The 21338-nt window shown below is 49.2% G+C and overlaps 1 protein-coding gene across 1 annotated transcript in view; it reads right to left on the bottom strand.

Moving 5' to 3' along the window:
* RAB40C (RAB40C, member RAS oncogene family) overlaps positions 1–21338 on the bottom strand; it is a 198760-nt gene that overhangs the window by 94659 nt on the left and 82763 nt on the right. Inside the window, exon 3 of the mRNA XM_086941279.1 lies at positions 17568–17628. Coding sequence (XP_086797405.1) covers positions 17568–17628 — 61 coding nt within the window. The remainder of the gene's footprint in view (positions 1–17567; positions 17629–21338) is intronic.

Genomic DNA, 21338 nt, shown 5'->3' with positions numbered 1-21338 from the left:
CTCAATGTTTCAAGCTTTATTACAAATGTAACAAATAGATGTTAAAATTTCACTTCTGTTCTTGGGTTTTCTTCATAATAAAAAACTCTGAGCATAATCTTCACAAAAGTTATTTACAAAACTTAAAGCTATTGCCATTATAAATTACAATAACTTTTATTTAAGTACTATTATTGAAAAAAATTAAAAGCCATTGTTATTTGTAATATCAATACATGTAAGTCACGTAAATACAACACATATTGCATTACAAATGCTATAGGTGTCACGTTTGCGAAAGTTATAACTATTGGCATTGTAAATGACAAAGCTATTTTCAAAAACAAAACATAAATAAAAAATTTGTCATTTACAATACCAATTGCTCAAACTTTCCTAATGCGAGACCTATTGCATTGCAAATGCTTGTTTATTATTGTTACCATGGGACTCCCACCATGACGAAGAGGAAGATACAAGCATGTGAATCTATGGGAGAATTAGATTATATCACTTTTAGCAGTCTAGGGAGAACATTTGTGCACGTACTTTGAGGTTCTTATTTCCCTAAATCAAATAGAAAAATGGGATGTGCTCAATTAGACATCTGTTCAGTGATATAATAAGTGATAACTCTCAATTGGTTTCAAGGATAACCATTTCTAGGTGGACTTGCGAGGCCAGTGTGCAAGTCAGGATGAGTAAATCGTACAGCAAAACACAGATGAATGGCTGATGACGGGCTAAAAGATTGTATTAAATGTACTGTTGGTGTAGAATCCAGTAACCGTCTAAATAGCTTTCGTGAAATGTGTGAGGTCAGATATGGGTTGTCTAATTTGAGCAGTTGTGTTTCTAACAGCGAGTATCATTACTGGGGAGCATAATGCTGCTAATTACAGAGTGTGTGCGTGTGTTGATATCTTCAGTTGATTATCAAAAGATTTGGGGAGAACAGAAGTACTGTTAGCATGGCATCACCTCGTTAACTAGATGGCTATGGTGCAATACTGTAAACCTCAAGGTTAAGATAGGCTTGTTGTTAGGGCTCGCCTGCTGATGCGCTTGCGCATAGCTGGCGAGCTATATTGTGGCTTAACTAGAGCTTAACCATCTCAGCGATTTGTTGCTGTGCCCGAGAAAAACAAGCTCAATGTGCAAGCGCATTGGCAAAAAGCACGTGCACATCAAAGCCACCAGCACATCAAAGCCTCCCTCCAACAGGCATCTCAGCTTCCCCCAGCCGGCATTTCTCCTCCCCTAATTATTCACTGCACGGCCGGCAGCAACATCAAAGGCTGCTGCTGCCGTGACTCGCATTTCTCCTCCCTCCTCCCCTTTCACTGCCCAGGCCGGCCGTACTTTCACTTTACACAGCCGCCAGGCCGTGTCTCGTGTTTATTTTAACATGGCAGCTTTTCCTTTTCTGGTTGAATGTCTTCTAGCTTTCCCTCACCCTATTCTCATCACCCTTACTCACTCCCATCAATCTCCCGGACTAAACCCTTCTCTTTGTACCCATTCCAGGAGTGACCTTTGTTTCTGTCAAAGACTGTGCTTCGTGTGTGAAGCTTTGTAATCTCACTATTGGCAAGCCGCTTGTAGATGCATTTCTCTCCTAGATGCATTTCTCTCCCGGCTCAAGCTCTACCTACCCATGCCGATTTTCTCCCCACTTCCTCCAAGTACAGATTCTTTCCCTCTTGAAGTATAGTTCTTGCAGATCACCTTGCCAGTCGTAATTGTTTTCATTGCGCATTTAAGGATATATTTTCTTTTTTCCTGTGGACATTGTCTGACGAGTAGTGCCTAACAATGCAGCACTGACATCTTGAGGAAGTGGCGGCTGCATATGAAGAGTGACCATGTTTGTTTGACATTTTGATCTTTCCTTGAATGCGGGCTCAGGCGGAGGTGTGCTAAGAAACTCAAAACTGCTCCAGTAGTCTGGGTAGTTCCACTGCCAGTTTACCCTCTTGTTTCATGAAAAACGTAGTTTTTAGGTCTTGGGCCTAGCGTCACACTGCGTAAGCAGTGTGGGCAGAGCCCGAGATTTTATGACTTCAACTTGGGGCTTTATTCCGCCTCTCTCTTCCATTGGCTAGCTCCATAAATGGAGGCTAGCCATTGGAAGAGATGGGTGTCTGTTACTCTTTTCCCCGCCTTGACGCGATTCATGGGCGTTTCTGGCTTTTTTTTAAAATCCCGCCCCTTTTCTCTCCGTCACTAGGAGGTAGGCGTTTACTCATTTTACCCGATCGTCCTCGGGTGAGTATTTGTTTTACATGCGATCTATATAGCGGGTGCAAACTTTAAAAAAAAAAAAAACACCTGGTCATTGTTGCTTTGCTCCCGTCTTCCCTTCTGCCCGCCCAGCACCCTCCAACAGAGATTCAGGCTCCGTTCAAACTTCAGAGAGGCAGGCTCCATACAAATTTCGGAGAGCAAGCAGCGAATGTTTAATGTAGATGGCTGCATTTCGAGGCTCAATGTGGTGACTTTTTCCTAATAAAATTGTTCCTTTGCTCCCGTTGTTGCATCCGCCCACCCACCTACCTCCGGCACAAAGACAGCCTAAGCAGAAACACATTGAAGGTGAGCAGCAGGTGTTTACTGTAGGTGGCACAGTTCAAACTTAAACAAGCATTTACAATGCAATGGTTTTGCCTTTGTTAAAGTTAGAGCTATTGGCATTGCTCTTGACACTCTGAAGCTCCACTCTGAAGCTCCACTCTGAAGCTCCACTCTGAAGCTCCACTCTGAAGCTCCACTCTGAAGCTCCACTCTGAAGCTCCACTCTGAAGCTCCACTCTGAAGCTCCACTCTGAAGCTCCACTCTGCACTCTGATGCTCCACTCTGAATCTGCACTCTGCAGCTCCACTCTGCACTCTGAATCTGCACTCTGCAGCTCCACTCTGAAGCTCCACTCTGCACTCTGAATCTGCACTCTGCAGCTCCACTCTGAATCTGCAGCTCCACTCTGCACCCTGAAGCTCCACTCTGAAGCTCCACTCTGAAGCTCCACTCTGAAGCTCCACTCTGAAGCTCCACTCTGAAGCTCCACTCTGAAGCTCCACTCTGAAGCTCCACTCTGAAGCTCCACTCTGAAGCTCCACTCTGAATCTGCAGCCAGAGTGGAGCTTCAGAGTGGAGCTTCAGAGTGGAGCTTCAGAGTGGAGCTTCAGAGTGGAGCTTCAGACCTACGTCGTTTAATTAGTAAAACTGTATGCATGAGCAAATTCAGTTGCCATTTCAATATAAACGTATTTACTGTAAATGACAATGTATCACCACACCACTGTTTCATAATATTTTTCTGCCTATGAGCTCCCAAATGGACCACCAGCTACTACTTACACCCTTACCTCTCTCCTGTTGAATACATTTGCTATACTTTTCCTTCAAATGAAGCTTGTATTTTTGAGTCTCTATGATTTCTGCCGTGTAATGTTAATTGCTCTCAATCACTCTGAAATTGTTCCAGTATGACTCCACCAGGGATGCAGGTGGATACCTGGGGAGCGTGAGCATATTGTTTGACTAAGAAACAATAGTTTGGCACAAGTACGTCAATCCCTTCACCAGAACACGTTAAACATGCATGCCCCACTGCCCTAGACAGGAAGCTGAATTAGCAACAGCCAGTGCAACTAGGAAGGAGGCCAAACCCTTCTGCTACAGCTGGCAGGGAAGACATGCACAGTTCTTTTGGTTATCTTCATGCCGTGTTTCCTGGCGTAGCCTACAGAGAAGAGTTCAGGTCACAGCCAGGCTAGAGTATAGACCATTTGGGCCTCCATCTGAACCAACTTGTACCCTACCCCAGCCAGCCGCGAACCCTGCCCATCCAGAGAAGAAGTCTCTCAGGAGAGGACTGCGCTTACATGTGATCAAAGCTGCCCGACATCCACTGGTACCGCACCCCAAAGAGCGGGCGATGGCATTAGAAATCCACAATTTAAGCGTGTGATACTCCTTCACCCACGATGCATTTGTTACAAAGTTTTTGGGGGAGATCTATGGTTGTGATTTATGCATATAACTTATAGTCGTGATTTATGCATATACCTTACCATTTGGCATAGAATTTGCTGAAAGAAGCCAAGTTATTAATTTAACCCAGTGGTGAAAAGTTATCATGGAGACGAAAGTTTGAACATGGGGTTTACGACTAATACGTTTTGCAGGTTAAGTGTTATGTTTTATGCGGGGTGTGGTCGCGCGCCGCTTGTAGATGGAAGCTCCTCCATGAGCTCCTTGCGTTTGTGGAGCTCCGACTCTGATTACAGCCCGGTATTGTTCCTCGGCAGCAGTTGCGGAGATGGTTTTGTGTGGAAGAAGGGTCGGAGCAGTGATTGCAGGTGCTCTGACATCTCTAGTGCCACCAGCGTGTTTGTAGCAGCGACAGCAAATTTCCTTTCAGTGAGGCGAGCGGCGGCCGCCATTTTGTGTGCTCTGCCCGATTCACACAGCATCAGGTAAACCGGCGTTTCACCACATCAACGTTCGGCAACGTTTTTTCTGTATGTTTTTTTTTTCCTTTTTAAAGAAACAATGGAACCGAAAGCGCTGTAGCGCTGCGAGGAGCGGTAGGTGGACGAGGAGCTGCGGGAGGACATGACGAGCGACGAGTGAAGGTAGGAGACAGGGGGAGAGAGGTTGGGGCAGGAAGGCAGGGGAAGAGAGGAGGGGAAAAAAAAAAAAAAAATCGACTCACCTGCACCTTGCGACGGCGGCACTTCTCCGGTCTCCCTCTTCGGCATGGGAGACCGGCAACGTCGACGGCGGCAATCTCTCTGGCACTTCTCCGGTCTCCCTCTTCGGCATGGGAGACCGGCAACGTCCTCCGCATCTCCCGGGGTTCCCTCCAGGCCACGGGAGCCCCGCGGGCGCCGCCATACTTCTTGCCGTCTTCCTTCTTCCCCCGGGCTGCGGGGGGCGGGCACTTCCGGCCGGCCGCGCTAGGATTGGCCGGCCAGTCACGGGGCGGGAAACGGGGGAGGAGAGACGCAGAAGTGCCGGCAATGCCGGAACAGATTCGGGGGCGTTCTCGGCTTTCGCCCGACGTCGCGTGACGTCGGCAAAAGCCAAAGAATGTCGGGAACGCCCCCGTGTCTGGTCCGGCATTGACGGACAGGCCCCTCGTCCAATGGCTAGGCTCCATTTATGGAGCCAGCCAATGAATGACGAGGGCCGACCCAAAGCCACACTACAGTTCTCATCAGGTTTTCGCCTGCGCGAAAAAGATGCGCAGAGCGCATCTTTTTGGCGAGGCAAAACCTAAAAATCACCTGTTAATTGTTGCTTTGTTCCTGTCTTTCCTTCAGCCCTCCCAATACCCTCCAACACAGATGCGGGCTCAGTACAAACTTCGGAGAGGCATGCTCCGTACATACTTAGGAGAGCGAGCACCGGGTGTTTAATGTAGATGGCTAAACTTCGGAGCTCAGTTTGGTGACTTTAAAAATTAAGTTGCTTTTTTTTTAATGGCTTTGCTCCCGTATTTGCTTCTGTCCTCCCACCACTCTCCAATTCAAAAGCAGATTTTTCTTTAAACACGGGGCATCCCTGTCACTGCTTCTGCCCTCCAACACAAATGCTGCGCTTATAAACATCAAGGCAGAGCCGGATGAACTCAAAGGCATAATGCATATCCCGTCTCTTTAAGTAATAGCTTTTACCTCGTATGCATACTCAGTTTTATTTTTGTTGTTATTTTTACAGAGGCATTGTATTTATTTCTAATAGTATTTGTTTGTGTGTGGCTGTGCTGCCGTAATGTAATCAGTGGCACTCACTTCGCAAACATGCGATGTTCACATATTACAATGTACACTGTCCGCGTTCCGTGATCTCTAGAAAACAAACTGATCAACTTGGCTGAGCTCTGCAGAGAGTTATAACAGGCAAGCAGCGGGTGTTTCAGGGAGGTGTGTGTACTATAGAGCAGAGCGTGCTGACTTAGAAAAAAACATTGTTGCTCTATTCCCGTCTTTTCTGATGCCCTTCCACCACCCTCCGACACAGGTGCAGGCTCCATAGAAACGTATTATAGGTGAGCAGATGGTGTTAAATTTAGGTGGCTGCACTACGGAGCTGAGTGTGGTGACATTTCTTTTTTTTAAAGTTTGATTTGCTCCCAATAATGCTTTCGCACTTCAGGCACAAAGGTAGGCTAAGCAGAAACATATTAAAGGTGAGCAGCGTGTGTTTAATGTAGGAGCCTGGTGACTTTAAAAAAGAATGTTTGCTTTATTCTCGTAGTTGCTTCCGCCCTCACACAAATGCAAGCTCGCAGAAACGTGTGAAAGGCAAGCAGTGGGTGTTTAATAGAGGTGGGTGCATTATGGAGATGAGTAAGGGGACTATGTGTTGGAAGTAATAATGAAGACAGGAATCCAAGTAAGTTGGATGTACTCTATAACACTATGGCTTTGCTTCTGTCCTTGCTTCCGCCCTCCCACCATCCTCCGACACAAAAGCAGCTTTTTCTTTAAAGAGAGGTCATGCCCGTCACTGCTTCTGCCCACCAACACAAATGCTGCAAGTGCAAACATTAAGGAACGGCCGGATTTAGTCTAAAGCATAAGTCATATTGCGTCGCTTTAAGCAATTGCTTTTTCCTTGTATGCATACTCCATTGTATTTTTGACATTATTTTTTATTGTAACGGTTTGTGTGTGTGGCCGTGCTGCTTGTTCTGCTATTATGTTGAGCACCTTGGAAGTGGAATTTTTTAAAGCAGACACAACACTGATCTTGATGAAGTATTATGCATTTATCAAAAAGCCCTCTCACCGCCAAAACCCGCAGATTCAGAACAGTAACACAAAAATATGTATCAATCTTCAGCTACTAAATAAACTATAGGGTTTGCTCATTTATGTCACAATTGATTCAACAGCCTGTCCCTCCATGCCATTGTTATCTGAAACACACAAATCAGTACGAGGTACGCACATAACGCCTCTTGTGTGTCACTTACTCTCTGTAGTTTAAAACGTGTTTAGTCCTTGTCTCAATATCTAACTCCTAACCTGGCTTCTCTCGTCTTTCATCTCTAGCATAGTAACCCCCACCCTCGCTTCCACTTCTTCAATGTTTGGTGTTTCAATTGCAGGCTCTCCTTTCATGTGTTTCTCTTTTTCTCATCCAGCCAACTGCCACATCAACTCGCCCTCCGTCTTGTGACCTACTCTACCACCTCATGGCCCCTTGCAATTCTCTCCTGTTCTCTCTTCCAATCCCTCCAGCCTCTTCCCCCTGCCCCGGCTGTTACATGGCCCCTTGTTTTGTAGGTGGGTCTGTGTTAGGGTGGCTCTGTGTGTGTGTGTAGATGGGTCTGTGTGAGGGTGGCTCTGTTTGAGTGTAGGTGGCTCTGTGTGGGTGGCTCTATGTGAATGGTTCTGTGTGAGTGGCTTTATGTGAATGACTGTGTGGGTGGCTCTATGTGAATGACTCTGTGTGGGTGGGTGGCTTTGTGTGTGTGGCTCTGTGTGTGTGGGTGCAAATGCAATAGGTCTTGGATTTGCGAGAGATTAAGCTATTGGCATTGTAAATGACAATGCCATTTATTTATATGTTTTAAAAACAAAAACATAAATAAAAAAAATGTCATGAGCAATGCCAATAGCTCTAACTCTAACAATACCGAGAGCATTGCATTGTAAATGCTGGTTTGCTTTGTACCCATTACCGGAGTGACCTTTGTTTCTGTCAAACTCCTCAGCTCTGCTTCGTGTGTGAAGCTTTGTAGTCTCACTATTGGCAAGCCGCTTGTAGATGCATTTCTCTCCCGGCTCAAGCTCTACCTAACCCCTACCGATTTTCTCCCCACTTCCTCCAAGTACAGATTCCTTCCCTCTGTAACGATGCACCTACCACACAGCTCCACCGATGCACCCACCACACAGCTCCACCGATGCACCCACCACACAGCTCCACCGATGCATCCACCACACAGCTCCACCGATGCACCCACCACACAGCTCCACCGATGCACCCACCACACAGCTCCACCGATGCACCCACCACACAGCTCCACCGAGGCAACCACCACACAGCTCCACCGAGGCACCCACCACACAGCTCCACCGAGGCACCCACCACACAGCTCCACCGAGGCACCCACCACACAGCTCCACCGAGGCACCCACCACACAGCTCCACCGAGGCACCCACCACACAGCTCCACCGAGGCACCCACCACACAGCTCCACCGAGGCACCCACCACACAGCTCCACCGAGGCACCCACCACACAGCTCCACCGAGGCACGCTCCAACTAAGCTCCACCGATGCACCCACCACACAGCTCCACCGATGCACCCACACAGCTTCACCGATGCACCCACCACAGAGCTCCACCGATGCACCCACCACAGAGCTCCACCGATGCACCCACCACAGAGCTCCACCGATGCACCCACCACAGAGCTCCACCGATGCACCCACCACAGAGCTCCACCGATGCACCCACCACAGAGCTCCACCGATGCACCCACCACAGAGCTCCACCGATGCACCCACCACAGCTCCACCGATGCCCCCACCACACAGCTCCACCGATGCACCCACCACACAGCTCCACCGATGCACCCACCACACAGCTCCACCGATGCACCCACCACACAGCTCCACCGATGCAGCCACCACACAGCTCCACCGATGCAGCCACCACACAGCTCCACCGATGCAGCCACCACACAGCTCCACCGACACAGCTCCACCGATGCACCCACCACCCAGCTCCACCGATGCACCCACCACCCAGCTCCGCCGATGCACCCACCACACAGCTCCGCCGATGCACCCACCACACAGCTCCGCCGATGCACCCACCACCCAGCTCCGCCGATGCACCCACCACCCAGCTCCACCGATGCTCCAACTAAGCTCCACCGATGCACCCACTAAGCTCCACCGATGCACCCACTAAGCTCCACCGATGCACCCACTAAGCTCCACCGATGCACCCACTAAGCTCCACCGATGCACCAACTAAGCTCCACCGATGCACACACCAATCAGCGCAACCACAGCATCACTCAGCGCAACCACAGCATCACTCAGCGCAACCACAGCATCACTCAGCGCAACCACAGCATCACTCAGCGCAACCACAGCATCACTCAGCGCAACCACAGCACCACACAGCTCCACCGACACAGCTCCACCGATGCACCCACCACACAGCTCCACCGATGCACCCACCACACAGCTCCACCGAGGCACCCACCACACAGCTCCACTGATGCTCCAACTAAGCTCCACCAATGCACCCACCACACAGCTCCACCGATGCACCCACCACAGAGCTCCACCGATGCACCCACCACTGAGCTCCACCGATGCACCCACCACAGAGCTCCACCGATGCACCCACCACAGAGCTCCACCGATGCACCCACCACAGAGCTCCACCGATGCACCCACCACAGAGCTCCACCGATGCACCCACCACACAGCTCCACCGATGCACCCACCACACAGCTCCACCGATGCACCCACCACACAGCTCCACCGATGCACCCACCACACAGCTCCACCGATGCACCCACCACACAGCTCCACCGATGCACCCACCACACAGCTCCACCGATGCACCCACCACACAGCTCCACCGATGCACCCACCACACAGCTCCACCGATGCACCCACCACACAGCTCCACCGATGCACCCACCACACAGCTCCACCGATGCACCCACCACACAGCTCCACCGAGGCACCCACCACACAGCTCCACCGAGGCACGCACCACACAGCTCCACCGAGGCACCCACCACACAGCTCCACCGATGCCCCCACCACACAGCTCCACCGATGCACCCACCACACAGCTCCACCGATGCACCCACCACACAGCTCCACCGATGCACCCACCACACAGCTCCACCGATGCAGCCACCACACAGCTCCACCGATGCAGCCACCACACAGCTCCACCGATGCAGCCACCACACAGCTCGACCGACACAGCTCCACCGATGCACCCACCACCCAGCTCCACCGATGCACCCACCACCCAGCTCCGCCGATGCACCCACCACACAGCTCCGCCGATGCACCCACCACACAGCTCCGCCGATGCACCCACCACACAGCTCCGCCGATGCACCCACCACCCAGCTCCGCCGAGGCACCCACCACACAGCTCCACCGATGCTCCAACTAAGCTCCACCGATGCACCCACTAAGCTCCACCGATGCACCCACTAAGCTCCACCGATGCACCCACTAAGCTCCACCGATGCACCCACTAAGCTCCACCGATGCACACACCAATCAGCGCAACCACGGCATCACTCAGCGCAACCACAGCATCACTCAGCGCAACCACAGCATCACTCAGCGCAACCACAGCATCACTCAGCGCAACCACAGCATCACTCAGCGCAACCACAGCACCACACAGCTCCACCGACACAGCTCCACCGATGCACCCACCACACAGCTCCACCGATGCACCCACCACACAGCTCCACCGAGGCACCCACCACACAGCTCCACCGATGCTCCAACTAAGCTCCACCAATGCACCCACCACACAGCTCCACCGATGCACCCACCACAGAGCTCCACCGATGCACCCACCACAGAGCTCCACCGATGCACCCACCACAGAGCTCCACCGATGCACCCACCACAGAGCTCCACCGATGCACCCACCACAGAGCTCCACCGATGCACCCACCACAGAGCTCCACCGATGCACCCACCACAGAGCTCCACCGATGCACCCACCACACAGCTCCACCGATGCACCCACCACACAGCTCCACCGATGCACCCACCACACAGCTCCACCGATGCACCCACCACACAGCTCCACCGATGCACCCACCACACAGCTCCACCGATGCACCCACCACACAGCTCCACCGATGCACCCACCACACAGCTCCACCGAGGCACCCACCACACAGCTCCACCGAGGCACCCACCACACAGCTCCACCGAGGCACCCACCACACAGCTCCACCGAGGCACCCACCACACAGCTCCACCGAGGCACCCACAACACAGCTCCACCGAGGCACCCACAACACAGCTCCACCGATGCACCCACCACACAGCTCCACAGATGCACCCACCACACAGCTCCACAGATGCACCCACCACCCAGCTCCACAGATGCACCCACCACCCAGCTCCGCCGAGGCACCCACCACACAGCTCCACCAATGCACCCACTAAGCTCCACCAATGCACCCACTAAGCTCCACCGATGCACACACCACTCAGCGCAACCACAGCATCACTCAGCGCAACCACAGCATCACTCAGCGCAACCACAGCATCACTCAGCGCAACCACAGCATCACTCAGCGCAACCACAGCATCACTCAGCGCAACCACAGCATCACTCAGCGTAACCACAGCATCACTGGTTCAAATATGTTCTTTCAATGTTTCAAGCTGTTTTCAAGCTTTCATGCTTTATTACAAATCACAAAAAGATGTTAATATTTCACTTCTGTTCTTGGATTTTTGTCACAATAAAAAACACTGAACATAATCTTCACAAAAGTTATTTACAAAAGTTTAAGCTATTGCCATTACAAATTAAATAAATTATTTAAGTATTAATTATTTAAAACAATTAAAAGCCATTGTTATTTGTAATATCAATACATCCAAGTCACGTAAATACAAAACATGTTGCATTACAAATGCTATAGGTGTTTGCGAAAGTTATAACTATTTGCATTGTAAATGACAAAGCTATTAATTTAGCTATTTAAAAAAATAACACAAATAAAAAAAGAATTATTTATAAGACCAATAGCTCAAACTTTCCTAATGCGAGCCCTATTGCATTTCCAATGCTTGTTGGAGAGTTCTGCTGTTTTTTGCTTCCACTGGTATGCGTGAGGAACCTATTGCACTGGTGGACAGCATTATTTTGTCAATGACTTTGCTGCAGAATTGCATTCATAAGGAAGGAGTAGTTTCTGTCCTGTAACTCCAGTTCTGTAGTAGGGTTATCTGTTATAGTCATAATCTAGTGAATAGTCCCGCACATGTGCGTGGACCCCGGCAATAAAAATAATCTCTTAAGTTGTCAAATCATGCAGAAACTGCAAAGACACTTAAGAGAGAATTTAAAGACAAATAATGCAGGCTATATCCACAGGCTACACTGTCCAGTACTTCAACTAAAATTCCACCAAACAACACCACACACAACACAGCCTGCCCAGTTTCTACCATAGAGAAACTTGCCTCTACCAGTAAAAGATTCTGGAATAATAGAGAGGAAGGCATGGACAGTCAAGCCCCATAGGCTGCCGTTAAGTGTCTTAAATAGGATACTGCGTCTTTAAGAGAACATTCCAGAACTTTCTCCCAGTATCCCAGAATGCACAGCAGGTCCCTTTTACTTTCAGTTCTTTTTGAAGGCGTAGCACACCAGACCTGTAGCATTCCTTACATGAATCATTATCTCCACCGGGGAGGAGGGCGGGCGCTTATGACTATAACAGAGACACCCCTACTACAGAACTGGAGTTACAGGACAGAAACTACTCCTTCTTTAGTAGGGGATCTCTGTGTATAGTCATAATCTAGTGAATAGAATGGCAAGCCCATCCCCACACCAAAGCGGCGGTGGAGAAAAGAAACCAACACCACTATTGTGCGAACAAATTCCGTAGCGAAGCCTGTCCAACCTGAGCATCTGCCCTGGCATCAGTGTCCAGACAGTAATGCTTAGCAAAGGTATGAACCGACTTCCAAGTGGCCGCCTTGCAGATCTCTGCAATCGGAACATTATGGAGCAAAGCTGTAGTGGCAGCTTTTCCCCTGGTGGAATGAGCCTTAGGTTTACCCCCTAAGGTCCTATTAGCTTTTTGGTAACACAACTGTATGCAGGACACAATCCACCTAGAGATGGACTGCTTAGAGGTAGCAAGACCTGTCCTGACCGATCCATAATTGACAAATGATTGGTCTGACCTACAAATATCTTTGGTTTTATCCAGATAAAATTTCAACACCCTCCTAACATCCAGGGAATGTAGAGACCTTTCTGCTGGAGATGAAGGATTCTGAAAAAACGTAGGCAACGTTATGGTCTGGTTGACATGAAAATCAGAAATAACCTTGGGAAGAAATTTAGGGTGAGTACGCATAACAACCTTAGCAGCATGAAATACAGTATAAGGTTCTTGGCAACACAACGCCTGAATTTCACTCACCCTGGGGGCCGATGTAATGGCCACGAGGAACGCCGCCTTCCAGGACAGGTGCTGCAACAAAGCCTTATGAATAGGTTCAAAAGGCTCCTTCATCAATCTGGACAGCACCATATTCAATTCCCATGAAGGCGAAGGAAGCCTTGATGGAGGCTCCCAAGTACTGTATGCATTGGACCGGAGTCGGGACAGACTTGGACATGTTGATGTGCAACCCCAGCTTGTTCAAGAGAACGCATGTCTCCTGGAAGTGTGCTCGAGCTTCCGAGAAGGAGGATGCCTTGATCAGCCAATCGTCCAGGTACGGGTAGACAAACACCTTTTTCTTCCTCAGGTGTGCTGCTACCACCGCCATGCACTTCGAGAACGTTCTCGGCGCAGACTTTAGTCCGAATGGGAGTACTGTGTATTGATAATGATTGGCGCCGACTTGGAACCGCAGGAACTTTGTGTTTGTGTGCTGGGCACATGGAAGTACGCATCCTGTAGGTCTATAGCACATAGCCAGTCCCCCTGTTGCAACTGAGGATAAATCTGATGCAACAACAGCATGCAAAACTTTTCCCTGCGAATCCATCTGTTTGCCTGTCGCAAGTCCAGAATGGGCCTGAACTCCTTCTTGTCCTTCTTGCGAACCAGGAAGAACCGGGAGTACAGACCTCTTCCTCTCTGAGACAGAGGTACGTCTTCTATCGCCCATTTCCTTAACAGGATATCTGCCTCCGCCTGAAGCTCGCGCAGCTGAAACTGCGAGCTGACCGGTGGAATTGCTGGAGGCGGGCTGGTGAACCGAAGACTGTATCCATTGCAAACAATATTCAGCACCCACTTGTCCTGAGTAATTTTTCTCCACTCTGCCAGAAAAAATTGAATGCTTCCCCCTACCGGAGTGGGTAACAGATCCGGGGGAAATAAGTGCTCAGGGCCTAGACCGGGCCGGGCCTTTGGTCGCTGGAGCCGACTGTTGGCCTCCTCTGCCCTTCGGGCGTTTCTGGAATGGCTTACGGAACTGTTGATGTTGCTGAGACTGTCCCGAAGTTGGGCCACGTCCTCTGCCCTGCCCACCGAACGCCGTTGGAATGGGCGGTACGATTTCTTCGCTTCTTTGGCCTTCTCTAGGCCCACAGCCGTGAGCGTTTCGGCCTCCGCCTTCATGCGGGCCATTTCGTCATCCGCATGTTTCCCAAAAAGGGTCTCGCCAGAGAATGGAGGGTTGGCTACCCTTTGCTGTGCGTCCGGTTTTAGTGACGTAAGGCGGAGCCAGGCGTGACGTCGCTGGTTAATCCCATTGCAAAAGCCATGTGCCGCTAAGAGGGATGAGTCTGCTGCAGCGCTGATAATTTGATTCGCTACCAGCATCCCTTCGTTTAGCACTTCCTGGAAGTCTTCCCGCTTATCGCGAGGCAACTGTTCCGCAAACTGCTGGAGGGAGTCCCAGAGGGCGCGGTCGTAGCGCCCCAACAAAGCCGTGGCACTCGCAGCCTTCTTAGAGGTCGCCGATGTTCCACATACTTTCCTTCCAGCTGAATCCATCCATCTAGATTCTTTGTCCGGGGGAACCGTGGATGACTGGGTGGTGGTATGTTGTTTGCGGGCCGCCGTCACAAATCACAGAATCCGGAGGAGGTTCCAACCTTAGAAAAGCCGGGTCCGAATCGGGAGCACGGTATTTTTTCTGCAATCTCGATGGGGCCGCCTTAGTCACCGCATGGGTGAGGAAAAGGTCCATGGCCGGCACCAGAGGTAGTAGTGGACGATACCGGTGTTTCTGGTGCAGTGTCTCGAAAATGACTGATGTCTTAGGCGTGGGCACCGCCAAAGATATGGCCAATTTGGCAGCGCCTCTCAGAAGGACATCAGGGAACGCCACCAGGTCAACCGGCGACACCCTTGTGTCCGGCGATCCCGACAAGGTCGGAGAGTAGTCCCTGGTCCCCGAGGACCTCGTGCGAGATCTGTGCCTCCTATGGCGGCGTCTCGGCGCGTGGACGACCTGTGGCGCGATCGCTCCTTCCTCCTAGAGCGAGAGCGTGATCTCCCGGCACGTGGACGCTCCGCAGGTTTCCGTGGGGGCGTCTTCCGCGGTTCCTCCTGGGGCCTAGGTCTAGGAGTCCCCTTAGGTGGTGTAGGCAGAGGAGGTAGTGACGCCGACCTTGGCGGAGGGACAGGGGGTATCACCGACCGAGGGGCAGGCCCTTGCGGTGGAAGCAGTGGTAGTGGTCGTCCTGGTGAAAGTGGAGGGTTGGTGGGAGGGTCCTCCTTAGGTACAGGAGGAGGGGGCGACTTAGGCCGAGGTGGTGTATATACCACCGAGTACACCGAGCCCGGTGACTCCTTCGGGGAAGGGGTCTGCGACCCAGTCCCTTCAGCAGGCGATCGCTTTCTCTTGCGTCCTCCACTAGATCCAGCCTGACCTCTGGCGCCAGAACTCCTCTTGCGCCGTTTAGGAGAGTTGGAGCGACTCCTAGACGCCGATCTCTTCCTTCTCGACGCTGAGCGACGCTTTTCCGGCGTCGAATGCCACCTCCGCGACGTCGACCTCCTCCTCCTTGACGTCGAACGCCGCCTCCGCGACGTCGACCGTTCCATTCTCGATGACTAGCGCTGACTCCTTCTCAAGGTCCTCGACGTTGAACGTCGTCTCAATGGCGACCGGCGGTGTCGCCGCGACGGCGAGCGCCGACGCCTGTCGCTCCTTCGACGGCGATAGTCCGACGCGGACGTCGACGATGAAGATGCAGTCGACGGTGGTCTAGACGGCGGCCTATCCAGGCCCTTCGACGTCGAATCCTCACGCCGTCTCGACCCGGAGCCCCGGGGAGATGGGGAACACACCGTCGTCATCCCTCTCGACGTAGTCGTCGATGCAATCGACGCCGACAGAGACCGGGACCGTTTGCTGGTCTTCCTGCCTCTGGGGAGCCCCCCAGAGGCCTCAGCAGAGGCAGAGGGAGCCTTCCCGGTCTGCCAGACCCACCTGCAGCCTGCAGTCGTCTGTCCTCCAGGCCTTGAAGCCTAATCTTCAGCCTTTCCTTCAAAGTTCTTGCAGAAAAGGTCTTGCAGATGTCACACTCTTCAGGGACATGTGCTTCAGGAAGGCAGATGATGCAGACCTCGTGTGGATCAGTCTTGGCCTTCTTCCTCCCGCAGATCGGGCATTTGTCGAAAAGAGCAGGCATTTTAGAGCCCTAAAACACCTGAACAAACACACAGGAGTGAAGGTAAAGCACCAAGACAAACACTGAAACACTTTTAAATCACAAAGTGCACAAAAAATCCAATAAACCCTTGAAAAAGGGGAGAGCTCAATGCCAGGGTCCTGTTAGCAGGAGCCGGAAAAAAGAACTGAAAGTAAAAGGGACCTGCTGTGCATTCTGGGAGAAAGTTCTGGAAAGTTCTCTTAAAGGCACAGTATCCTATTTAAGCCAGCCTATGGGGCGTGTCTGTCCATGCCTTCCTCTCTATCCTTCCAGAGTCTTTTACTGGTAGAGGCAAGTTTCTCTATGGTAGAAACTGGGCAGGCTGTGTTGTGTGTGGTGTTGTTTGGTGGAATTTCTAGTTGAAGTACTGGACAGTGTAGCCTGTGGATATAGGCTGCATTATTTGTCTTTAAATTCTCTCTTAAGTGTCTTTGCAGTTTCTGCATGATTTGACAACTTAAGAGATTATTTTTGATTGCCGGGGTCCACGCACATGGGCGGGACTATTCACTAGATTATGACTGTACACAGAGATCCCCTACTACAGAAATGAGCTTCTGCGTTTAGGTAGTGTGTGTGCAACCAGGCAGCTCAAGCAAACGTAGTTTACAAAGAAGATGTACTAAATAATACACTGCGGGAGTACTCTAAAATATAATGAATTACAGTACATTGTAACATACATTACCTCAATGTGTTGAATTAAATTTCGGTCATCAGGGACATATTGGCATTTAGCAAAGAAAAACAAAAGGAAGCTGCTTGCTGTTTGAGAAGTAGGAAACTGTTTGAATACCCTCAATCTTGCATTTTTCAAATGCGTTCAAAGCGAAAGTATATGGCTCATCAAATGGTAGGCTTTTGCTACTAAAATCAAGAAAACCTAATACAGCTTCACGTTTCAGCAAATGACTAAATTGACCAAGTCACCACTGCCACAATTTCACATGTACTGCACAAAACTCTTAGAAGAAAAGGAGGGAATGGAAACAAAAGCTAATCCTTAAAAAACGATTATGCTAAAGTATCGAAGGTTTATGGAAGATACAGAACACAGGGGCACAGAAATGTAACTGCATTTATGTGAGTCTCTATATGTTTAATAAATCGAACAGGTACAGCAACAAGTGAAAAACTGCAAAAAAATTAATGATGGGTTCACTGTTAATACTGAAAGAAAAAACTCACCAGAGCTCTAGCTTCACCCGCCTGCCATCTAGCAAGATTGTTGTAGTCTTGTAATCTATTCCTGAAAGGACACAAAAAAGAAGCTTCAGAAGCAGAGTAAAGGTCACTCAATCATACCAATTTTTGGCAATGCTATTTTCTATACAAGGAAGGAAGTGATGTCTACTAGGTAGAGTACAAAACCCAACAAGAAGTCCAGTATGTTTTATGTAATACAAAGTATACTGATTTTCATAGGATGTTATCAAATAATGGCAAATTTGCTTTACCGACTCAAGAAGTACTTGTAAAGTACTTTATTACCCAATCCATGCTTGTGAATGGGAGCATACAGCATTCCATGATGGCTGCCTTGTTAACTCTGCTTTTTTTTGTTTTAATTAAGCCCTCCCATGCTCATGACGGAGCCGCTGCGTCATGAGCATCGGTTGAGCTGTGCTCATGACGGAGCGGTTCCGTCATGGCCCTGCCGCCGCGCCTGCGTGGCGCTGATTTCGCGCATGCGCGGCGCATTCTATTGAGCGGGCGGGGCCATGACGGAACCGCTCCGTCACGAGCACAGCTCAACCGCGGCTCGTGACGGAGCCGCTCCGTCACGAGCATGCGAGCGCTGCTCGGCCCCCTCTAGCGCTGCAGCGGAATTGCCGCTGCAGCGAAGGGGTTAACTTGCATGTCTCGTCTTACTCTTCCGTCTGCAAGAAGAGCCCACCCAATCTCGTTTGAACAGAAAGCAAGCAGAGCGCAGACGGACAGCAATGTGGAGCTGGTCTGGACCTGCACCTCTCTGCTCTGGAGCATACTCCATATTTCCAAAAGGTAGAGGACAGAGCCTACCGTCCTAGTGCCTATAATACACCTAGGGTGAGTGTTATAATCTATTGTTGCATTTCCCCTTGCCTATGTTTCTCTTCTCTACTGCTCAGCCAGTTTGAGTGTTGGTTTGCCTGAAGATGTCTAGAATGTTGGATGACTGATGATGTCATGGAATGATGGGTGCTTGGTGAGCTGTGGAGTGTCAGTTTGAGTGTGCAGGCTGAGCAGGACAGAGGCTGCTCCTGGTGGGGCATCACATGGACTTATCTTCCTGTGACTCACTGATGTTATTTTCTTAACAATAAATCTACGATATATATCTACTCATCATCTGGCTACAGAACACTTCTTATTTACAACAGTGAGCATGTCGGATAAGCGACACAATCTCTTACATGCAGTAGACTGCACGCCACCAAAAGCAGCTGAGTTAAAGGGAGGACCTATAAAATTCCCAAAGCTCAAGCTCTCAGTCTGGTCAGAACCCCTATAGCTTGGAGACTAAAAGGTTTAGGCAGCCCATCATGTTAAAGAGAAGCTAGGACTTTGAGTACAGTATAGAATATGTGACTATTAGCAGACCTTACTAAGCTGAACATTCTGTTTTGGGGATAGCAATGCAATTCCAAAGAAATGTAACTTGTTGCCCCGGGTACATATTTTTATAACGTGATATGAACTGACACAAGCACTGGTTAGTGTCTAGAAAGCCAATGCAAGCAGCACATTTTAGGTAAATAAAAAGGAAGGACACAACACAACCTCTACTTGTACATTGAAGGGGATACTGTAACGGATTAGCTGGTTTAGGATGGCTGTACAGAACCATCAAAAGGTGGTGAGAAAAAGCAAGAGAAGGAGGGAACAGAAGTGTGGTGAGGACAAAGACTAGCAAAAGAAAATAGAACAACAAAAAAGAAGGACAGAGGCAACAAAAGAAAATGAGGAATACAAGTGAGTGCACTAGCGATGAAGAAATGAGAAGAGAAAGAGTTTAGAGGAGAGGGGAGACTGAGTAAAAGAGAAAGAAAAGCAGAAGATTCAAATGAGATTTTATAAAGGGTGAGTTAAGGATAGCATAGAAAAAGTTGAGAATAATTTACTTTCCATTTGTCGATCAAAGCTCACTGTGTTTGCTGTTTGTTACGGGTAAAGTTACCTAGTGAGGACCACCTCCAGGAAGGTCAATGCAGGGTGATAGCTGTCAATTTACCAGCCATTTTCCAAGAGGGGCGCAGGTTAGGGGTAGTTTCTTGGAGCTCAGGCCTTTTGGGTTCTTGGAGGCCAAAAGTTAATCTTGTTAGATCTATAGTAGATTGTTTGATATCATTCCAGAGGAACACAAAACAATTATAGTTGAATTGTTTGAATGTATCTCAGCCACAGGTAAAAACTCTGGGCTGCAATCCAGGGCATACTTATTTTTGGCTCACCATGCCACATCAGACAGTGCTTAATTTGCATAAAAATAAGTTCCCATGCCTAAAGCTCTGCTCAAAGGCCATAATCCATCTCATAGCCCTTTATTCTACTAACAGACACTCTTCATGTCTGGCCATATCTGTCACACTCGGGGTGTCACATTGGAGCAGGCAAAAACACTTTTCTTGCTCCAGCCTAGTTATGAATATTAAGCACTAAGTAACTAAGCGTTTCTTGACTAGCATTCCTGAGGCACAATAGCAGCCTTCTGGAATGAGTCAATGAAGCTTGGAAGGAATTTGCTCAATTTCTTGACTGTGTATAATCTTGGGATGAAAAAGGCATAAGTTTTATTCTCGGGCCAATCCAGTCTTTGGAGTCTTTTGTGAAATTTCTCTGGGCAAATTAGGCAGCATGAGGTAAATCTATTTTCTTTAGATTTACGAGTTATTAATTTGAGGTTTTTAAATGGTTATTCATTCACACCGGTGAGTGCATAAAGGGAAATAATACTTACCCAGTAAGCATCTGTTCTTGGCACGTAAAGCTGTAGATTCACAAGGTTTGCAAACTCCTGCCATCTAGTGTTTGGTCCGGATGTTTGCAAGTGGTTTGTCTTTGAAGAAGTCTTTCCAGTCACAAGATAAGGGGACTCCTCCTATTGGTGATAGAGCGCATGGGCATTGACCCCATTGTTAGATTATTTTCCCTCAGAGGGTGAGAATGGAGATAGTAAGAGTAGAATAAAGATGTCCGTGCGGATGTATAGGAGTAAGAAACTGCAACAGGTATAGGTACCTGGGGAGGAGGGTCGGAGCATGTGAATCTAAAGCTCTACATGCCAAGAACAGATGCTTACTGAGTAGGTAACATTTTCCGTTCGAGGCTTGTGAGCTGTAGATCACATGCTTTGCATATACCATACAGCAGTATTCTCCCAAAGCCGTGGCTAACCTGTAGCTGTTGCAGTTGTCTGAAAGAGTGTTCTAAGTACTGCCTGGCCTACATTAGCTTGCTGACTCGCTAGCACATCTACACAATAGTGCTTGGTGTTGCGTACAGTGTAGACCATGCTGCAGCTTTACAGATGTCAGCTATGGGAATGTTTCCTAAGAACGCCATAGTAGCCCCTATTTTACGAGTGGAATGCCCTCTAGAGGGTATTGTTAAAGTTCTTTGCTTTCACATAACATGTTTGAATACATTTAACAATCCAGCTAGCAATACCTGATTTGGATATAGGATTGCCTTTGTGAGGTGGAGCAAAAGCAACAAAAAGTTTTTGTAGTGCAAAATGGTTTTGTTCTTTCTATATAAAATACCAAAGCTCTTCTAACATCTGATGTGTGTAGAGCTCGTTCTGCCACTGAATCTGGTTGAGCAAAGGACATATGTAACTCAACCGATTGATTGATGTGAAAGGCAGATAGTACTTTAGGTAGAAATGTAGGGTTTGTATGAAGAAACACTGTCTTTGTGAAGTCAGAAAAAAGTTTCTTCTATGGTTAGTGCCTATAAGCTCACCTACTCTCCTCA

This window comes from Lissotriton vulgaris, chromosome 10, assembly GCF_964263255.1.
Source record: "Lissotriton vulgaris chromosome 10, aLisVul1.2, whole genome shotgun sequence".
NCBI classification, from domain to species: Eukaryota; Metazoa; Chordata; class Amphibia; order Caudata; family Salamandridae; genus Lissotriton; species Lissotriton vulgaris.
The sequence above is the reverse complement of the archived record's forward strand: the minus strand, read 5'-3'. Positions and strand labels throughout refer to the sequence as shown.